Source organism: Episyrphus balteatus, chromosome 1 (genome assembly GCF_945859705.1).
Source record: "Episyrphus balteatus chromosome 1, idEpiBalt1.1, whole genome shotgun sequence".
In the NCBI taxonomy this organism is placed as follows: Eukaryota; Metazoa; Arthropoda; class Insecta; order Diptera; family Syrphidae; genus Episyrphus; species Episyrphus balteatus.
This window is the reverse complement of record NC_079134.1, coordinates 150,920,036-150,928,445: the sequence shown is the minus strand read 5'-3', so window position 1 is coordinate 150,928,445 and position 8,410 is coordinate 150,920,036. Positions and strand designations below refer to the sequence as shown.

General features: G+C 33.3%; 1 protein-coding gene across 1 annotated transcript; it reads right to left on the bottom strand.

The window, feature by feature from the left end:
* Positions 1–1,573: 1,573 nt before the first annotated feature.
* On the bottom strand, positions 1,574–6,669 carry LOC129905897 (zinc finger CCHC domain-containing protein 8 homolog). The gene is made up of 3 exons (XM_055981521.1): positions 5,660–6,669; positions 2,592–2,717; positions 1,574–2,527 (listed from the first exon to the last, which is right to left on the bottom strand). The coding sequence occupies exons 1-3, from the start codon at positions 6,563–6,565 to the stop codon at positions 1,730–1,732; spliced, it is 1,830 nt and encodes a 609-aa protein (XP_055837496.1). The 5' UTR covers positions 6,566–6,669; the 3' UTR covers positions 1,574–1,729.
* Between the last annotated feature and the right edge of the window lie 1,741 nt (positions 6,670–8,410).

The following is an 8,410-nucleotide window of genomic DNA, read 5'->3' as shown; positions in this document are numbered from 1 at the left end:
TTCAATTTAGCAAGGTAATTATGTATTTTTTTTTTTTTTTGAAAACCATAAGTTTTTCGAGCAAAAACTTGGAAGCTTGATCATACAGCCTGTTTAGAGGTCAGCAACCTTTTTATTTTCAACGTTCCCACACGTTCTATCAACAAATGGCTTAAACACTTAAGGAGTTATATCTAGTTGTAAGTTCTTTTTTGTGGATTTTTGTGAAGAGGCATTTAATTATATAAACATAAAGAATACATGTTTATGTTAAGAATTCAATGTGTATTTAAAAAAAATATTGGGTTCCGTTATTTTTGTAGTAGATCTCCTAGACGACTTCCAAAAAAAGGAGTCTGGCGGTGGGCAAGATATCTCTGATCCAAATCACTTAAAATTAAAAAATCCAAAAGATATATTTCCAGGATAGACGAATGAACGAAGGAATAGGCAAAATTTTGATTTTTGACAAAATTGCGGCTTTCCAAAAAAAAAATAGGTTTTTTTCACGAAAATTTAAACTTTAAAGTGACTTAAAAAATCGAATTATTGTCAAAAACCTTATTTATTCCTTCGTTCATTACCTGACAAAAGTATCTTAGAAAATTGTGTAAAAATTTCAAACCGATTACTGCAGCCGTTTCGGAGAAATTTTGCTCACAGACTTTGAAAACACAGTTTCGAGAAAAACGCGTTTAAACATTTTGGGAACCATGTAAACTTAGTTAAAAAGTCTCCACAAATATGTATTTTCTCGGAAACTAATTGCTGTATCAAAGTGAAATTTTCGGACAACATTCTAATATATATGTATATTTAAAATATGCAAAACAAAATATTTGATTTTTTTCAAAATTACAACTAGGTATATGTCAGGAAAGTGCTTAGTTTTGCCTTTGATTTGATACTTACAAAACTCCTTAACTCGTCCACCAACACACAAAAAAACAGGGCCTTAGCAAAAAAAAAACTTACTTTTAGCACTTCCAACCTTAAAACGGGTGGCATGACAAAACTGCCAAGCTTCGACCCGGAAGATCTCTGAATTTTGATAGCTGACAATACTACCTCTAATTTGACACGAAAATAGTCTTTTAGCGTTATAAGGCTGTTGTGCTGTTGTCTTTAAAATTTAATTGCTTTTTGTGATGAAAAAAGCAGGCATTGAAGGTGTTATTTCTTATTAAAAATTTGTAAAGCTGTACCTATTCCATATTTTCAGTCATATATATCAAATCAGGTCGGTATCTTTAACTGATATTTAAAGAGTGATTAAATAGCAGGTATTAATAGCTGTTCTTTGTATTATACTACATACTGCTATCACTGCTCATTAAAAATTGCTCTTTAGCAAACCCCCATTGGTGACTGCTCAGGCATTCTTAAAAAAAAAAATAAACTTTATAAAATTTTCAATGTATTGAAAAAAAATTTTTTTTTTAAGTAACGGATAAGAGTGTCTATTTACTAAAATAATCCCCTTATTATGTTCAACTTATTGATATCCGTTTAAAGCAAAGTTATTAAAGTCTGAAATTGCTTATTTTCTTTTATGTGCATTTCTTCTAATTATTTAAAACAAATAAAAATGCTATTTAAATTCTAACAAAAATCTTAAGTTTATTTAATTTTTTTGTTTCTTTTTGATTTCATTTCATAATCATGATCTTGTGTAAAATAAAACAAAAAAAAATGTATCTACTAAAATATTTGATTAAAAATTCCTGGCCATGCACATTCCAATTAAATCTCAAGAATCTTCGCTATTAAGTTTTGTTACTATCGTTCGAACTTTTTTGATAACACCTTTCATTTTTTCATAAGTGCCAGTTGAATCGGGAAGATTTTCAAAATTAATAACATCACTGACACCAACTTTGAAATTATCTCCGCATGGCAATTTATCGAATGGTGAGAATTTCAATAAAGGCGTTCCCAGAACCGATTCCATTGCCAGTGGAGTTTGAGGAGTTACAACAGATTCTTGTGTATCTGTTTCACTATTTATGACTAAAGGCGAATTTGTGCTCTCTGATAGTTCATCTGGTAATTTAATTTTAGCTATAGAATTATTTGGCGTCGATGTTATACTAATTCCACTTGTTTCTGCTTCAAGTTCAAGTACTTCGTCTATTAAAGAGTCATCATTGTCTGATATTGTAATCGTACTCGATTGTAAAAGTTCCCTTAGAAGTTTTTGTTTCTGTTCCAAGTCTTCGAGCGTTGGTGACGGCGTGCGAGTTGATACATTTTGCGGTGATTCTGGTGGCGGTGGAGGAGGAGGTGGTGCTGGTTCATCACCATCTTTTGGTGGAGTTGATGGAGGTGGTGGTCGAGTGAACTCAACATTGGCAATGGAAGCATTTTCTTCATCCTCGATTTCCATTTCAGAGAGTTCCATAGTATTCTTTTCGGGTGTTTCACCTTCTGGTAGATGTTTAAGCTTTTTACGTTTATATCCTTTCACCACATTTGCACCAAGCATTTGAATGAATTTTTCTTTACAGTCTTCTTCATTTATTGGCGGAACATTGTGATGTTTATAATCCTGAATAGAAAAAATCATTAAAAACGAGTTGAATTGGATGTGTTTTTATTATTATTTAACTTACGTCATAGAAATTTGGACCGGGGTCAGTGTTAAATCCTGGAAATGCTATTATTTTATTTATATCGTATTTATGTTTTTCATTGTCAACTTCGCCTTCTTCATCTTCTGGATCTTGAACAGATCGACCCTGAAAATTAAAGAAAATTTGTTGAGATTTTTGCTTGCATTAAGTGTAAACTGTAAGAAGATAAATTATTTTACTTCACGAAGAATGGACTTTAGTATGGATCGAATTTTTTTTGTCCAGACTAAAGAGGCACAAATTTGTTGGGTCATATACAAAGTTAAAGTAAAGTAATGGTGGTAAATTTAAAAAATAAAACAAATAACGTTATAAATAAAAGTAACATTTTTTAAAAGCATTTCGAAATCTCTGATCACGCGAAGTACGAGTAAATTAGTGTGTTGCTCGAAAATTGATTTTTTTGAAAACATTTTATTTTATTATGTTAACTGTTAACCTAAACCTTAAATTTAATGACCCGTTTTTGAAAACTCCAAAATTGTTTGCAAAATTTTATATGTGAATTACATATATAAAACTCTACAAACGAGTTTCTAAAAATTGTTGAAACTGAATCAGTCGTTTAGGAGAAATTCAGAAATAAAAATAACGGTTCCGTTAATTATGATTTTCGAAAGTAAAATTCTCTTATGTCTATCCCTTAGACATTATTTAAGAACATAGACTTTTTTTTAATAAAATTTTTGGAGTCGTTTTTTGAGAAAATAATACTTTTCCAAAATTGGTACAACTGTACAACTTCCAAAAAATACTTCAAACCACATTTTGGGTGAATCTACCTACTCGTTTAGGCTCTAGGATCTAGATCCTTATACAGATAGACAGGCGGACTTGTTGGACCAATGTTTAGGTTATAATGAAAAATATTGTCATTTTTTATTCAAAGAAATTGTGCCAATCAAAGCAATTTAATTTAAAATGCAAATTCAAAGTTCAACTTTAGAAACTATTATTTTTGCTATTATTAACCAATTTTTTAATGCAGTGATTGTAAAAAAAAATTAAATCATAGACAGGGGTGTCAAAAAACTAGGTTAGATTATATACATTTTTAATTAGACAAGTTCGCTTTTTTTTTAGCTGTTATTAAAAATAAAATAAAACTAGACGAGGAGACCAGGAAAGCAAAAAACTGGGCAGAACTACCAAAACTGAGACAAGTGAAAATGCTTCTCGGGAACTACAACCGTGAGCGTTTCAAATCATGTATCAGTCTAAGTAGGAACAATCTCAGGTTAATCACTGGGCTCCTCACGGGCCACTGTAAGTTAAGAAAGCACCTACATATTTTGGGCTTAGTAAATAGTGCAACATGTAGATTCTGTAGCGAGAAAGAAGAAACACCGGATCACATCCTGGGTAGTTGCAATGCACTAATACACCAAAGATTTAAACACATGGGTCGCTACCAAGTCGAAGAGGATAAACTGCACTCTTTGAAAATACCCCAAATAATCAATTTCATGAAAGGAATTAGGTTAGAGGAGGAGCTATAAAATGAGGTACTAACTCATATAGCTTAATAGGGGGGTACAATAGATCTTACAGGTCGCAGTACAGCTTACACCCCAAATCACAATCAATCAATCAAGGGTTAGCACATATGAAGATTGGAAGGGACTCCTAAACATTAACATTCGAAACGACGAAAGGACTGTGTAAATCTAACATATTACAAAGCTTAACAGATGTAAGTAGATAATTATCAAATTTGAGAATTTAACTTAATTATACTTATATTTACTTATGTACTTAAATTGCTTTACTTTTCTAACAAAGGATTTTGTAACTTTTCAAACCGCATATAAGCAGTTTGATTTGTTAACAGTTGGATTATTTGCCAACAGACTGCTACAAAGATGCACTTTCATATTGTTCTCGAAAAAAAAGAAAAATTTGGGCTGAAAATATATAGGATTTGATTTTTAGTCCAATACTGACAGCTGGTTTCTTTCTCTGGAATGTCTGTGGACACACGAACTTCTATTCTTTAGCTCCAAAATAAAAAAAATGTTTAAATTTTAAATATACTCAATTGTAATTTTTGTGTGCAGAAAGTTGAAAACATAAAGGCATACATATCGCAGGAAAAAAACACAATAAAAGAACCTACCTACGCAATTGTCTCTTATGAACTTCCGCGCATCAAACAAGAAAATGTTTTTATTTTGTGTCTTTAATTTATAACAAATATAACTGTTTATTATTAATTTGCGATGTTAATTTACATATATTCACAAAAATAAACAACTGAAAGTGTATTTAACAAGTATTTTATTAAAAATACCAGCGAAAATCGGCCCTAGCGAGGTAATCCGTCGAAGCGGATTTTGTCCGATTTCATCCGAATCGGATAGTTTTTACCTGTCGAAAACACACCTCGAAGCATATTTCGTATGAAATCGGAGAATTTCCGCTCCAACAGATTACCTAGCTAGGGCCGAATATCTTTTGTCGGTCGAAACAAAAAATCCGCCAAGAAAAAGGTGTCGTAAATTGATGGGATGGTAAAACGACACGGTCGAAAGCGAAAACAATAATACAAAACTTCAAATTAGACTCCCAAATCGATCGACATCGTATTCCATAAGGACAGGTCTTGTCATAAATGAGAAAAAGACAAGGTAAATACTAATCATTATATACTTACGAGTTTTAGATTCAACTAAAGGCTGAAAGAATACCTAATGAGTTTTAGCAAATTTTCTAGAATTCAGAAACTAACTTAACTATATTTGATTAAAAGGGCTTGTGTATGGCTTTTCATACTTGCATGGAAGCTGCCTGTGTAATCAATTTACATTAAAGGTTTTGAATGAACAACAACAACTACCAGGTTTATAGGCTGGAGTTATAGCTATTTTACGGAACCAACTACCAACACGATCATCAGACTCCTTTCAGTGGTGCTAAGTCGCTTATGATCAATTTAATTATTTTTATTAGTCTAATTAGAGATAAGGAACTTAATGCATGTATAATCAAGTATTCGAATAAAATTCCAATAAGATCAAAAAAATTATGTAAAATCGACAAAAAATTACCTCCGAATCAAAAAGAGAAATCCCCGAATGAGCTACCCTTGCATCCTCTAACCAACCCGGTGGATAACCCAGCAGTCTCATGCGATAAAAGAAGAATGGTAATTCTCCATTACGAATGCCCAAAGCCTCTCGCAATTGCTTGCTAACCTGTCCAGGTCTTAAATGCGCGAAACGCTGTTCAATATCAACATGATATCGATCTCGTCTTAAATTCATCGATTTCTTGGCTTTATTGATTTTTGTATTATTTCTAGGTTTCGGACAAGTGCGCAAATCATGATCAATTCCATCGCAATTGAAACAAGATTTCTTTTGCTTTGGTCGCTCACATTCGTCTTCATTCTTTTTCTTTTTTTGAGCTGAACTTTCATTTAGAATTTCTTTAATTGTTCGCTTGTAAGACGGAATCTGAACAGCGTCAACTTTTTCCGCTGGTTGAGTGTCAATCATGAATAATCCAGCAATGTCCATGTCTTCATCATCAGAACCTGGTTTAACATCGTCCACAGGTTCTGGGGTTTTGATTTTTGTCTTGACATCGCCAAGAGGTTGTTCTATCTCTACAACAGATTCTTTCCCGGACTCTCGAAAGACTTGAATCTTTGTATCATCTTCAACAACTAAATAACCTTTATCTTTTAAAAATCCACTCAAACCTTCAACAACTAAATCCTTGTGTTCATTAAATAGTCTTTCGTTTTTAAAATTAACCTCAAATAATAAATTGTCTTCGTTAAATTCAGAAATATTTGTTAATTCTGCTTGTTCGTTGTCATCAATGGTTAAATCCGTCGCCAATGTTGGTGAGTCTGGAATTGTAATTGATTTAATATCGACTTCTTGAATTTCACAATCACTATCGGAGAGTATAATTTGTTCAGTATTTGTTGGGCGTTTGGATCCCATGACTTTTTTTAAATTTTTTTTAATAAAAATTTAATAAATTTATTAAAAATTGTAAAAACTCCAGAATGAAAACAAAACACAAAATTCGTGACATACGCCAGATTTGACAGCTGTCATAAGAAATGAGTGACGCTACAAAAGAGTTTTGTTCAGTGATAAGAAAACAGCAAATAATACAGAAAAAGAGGTAAGGCTTGGCCACACCGGAGGGTATGCGGTAGAGGTACGGGTAGCGGTAACGATGTTTGTATGAAAAAAATTCCACATCTGAACGTTGATATGTCAGTTTGGAATTTTTTTCATACAAGTACCGTTACCTCTACCCGTACCGCTACCGCATACCCTCCGGTGTGGCCAAGCCTGTAAAGGCTTGGCCACACCGGAGGGTACGCGGTAGCGGTACGGGTAGCGGCAACGATATTTGTATTAAAAACGTTGATGTGTCAGTTTGGAATTTTTTCCATACAAATACCCGTACCGTTACCTGTACCTCTACCGCGTACCCTCCGGTGTGGCCAAGCCTTAAAAGGACAAAACTAAGGGCGGTATTCACCATCAGTCACATAATTTATTTTGTGCAAAAAAAAAATAATGTAACCAATTGTAAAATATCTCACCGGTATGTCAATATTGGAAGATCTTTCAAATCTACGACAACGGATGACAAAAAAAGCCGCCGACATCGGAGACTCAGATAAACGCGACATTTTTCAAGACGAAAAAAACGCCACCGTTTCAATTTCCAAAAACGTTTTTGTATGATATAAAAACTTCAAACCTGAACATTGACTTTCGGGTGTGGAATTTTGGTCACACAAAAACGCTGTTGGCACTTTGCTGAGATTACGGTACTTCCTATCCTACACTGGTTGCTGATGGTCATCGGCAACAGATCTCCACAGGTGTTTTGAGTTGTTTTTCAATTTAAGATTGTGTAACTTGTAAAGCACGTACCGTTATGCGTTATATATCAAATAAAAGGTAATATTATCAGCATGCGTATAAAAATTAAATCAAATTTGTACGTACTCTAGATAAAAAAAAAATAAATAAATTTCATTCATATATCTATTAAAACAAAAAAGTTATAATCAATAGATTTTTCATGTTGCTTTTTCATCTTTTCATTCTGTTTCAAATCACTACGATACTAAAGAAGTTTTCACTTCTTCAAAAAATTTTCGTCTCAAAAATCTCCGAAAAAAAGTGAGCTCTCGCTGAGATTTTTTGTCTCGCTTTAAAAATCTCTGAGCCACCTATTAAATACAAAATTTGCATCAGACATGTTCTTCAAAGTGAAAGCTGTCACATTTAAGTTTGACAGATTCGCTTTCATCCCTATTAGGGGGGTTCACATTGACCAACTTACCGGACAGACCGATTGTCATTTGGCCTGATGGCTGAATTATATTTTTCGTTCACACTCATCAGACAATTTTCATCAAAACCCATTTTTCATCTTATTTTTAATGTATCTTTCACCTATTCTGCTCTCAAATTCAAGAGAATGGATTATCACTGTCTGCCGGACAGACATGTCGTTCAATTGACTAACATGTCCGTCCGACCACCAAAAAATCAAAATTTTTTGAAAACCATCCGGCAAACCGGACAGGTCGTCGGATGGGTGTTCACACTATCAAAACAGCATCAGATCAGACCAAACGGCGGCTGGTCTGTCCGGTAAGTTAGTCAATGTGAACCCCCCTATTAAAAACTTCTCACTGAACAGCACCAATTTTTGCATTTCTTTTGTCGTTTTCCAAAAATTATGGGAGTGAATCACTCCTTTTTCGTGCAATTTTGGAATTTGTTCACGAAGAATTTGACAAGTGGAGTGATTTG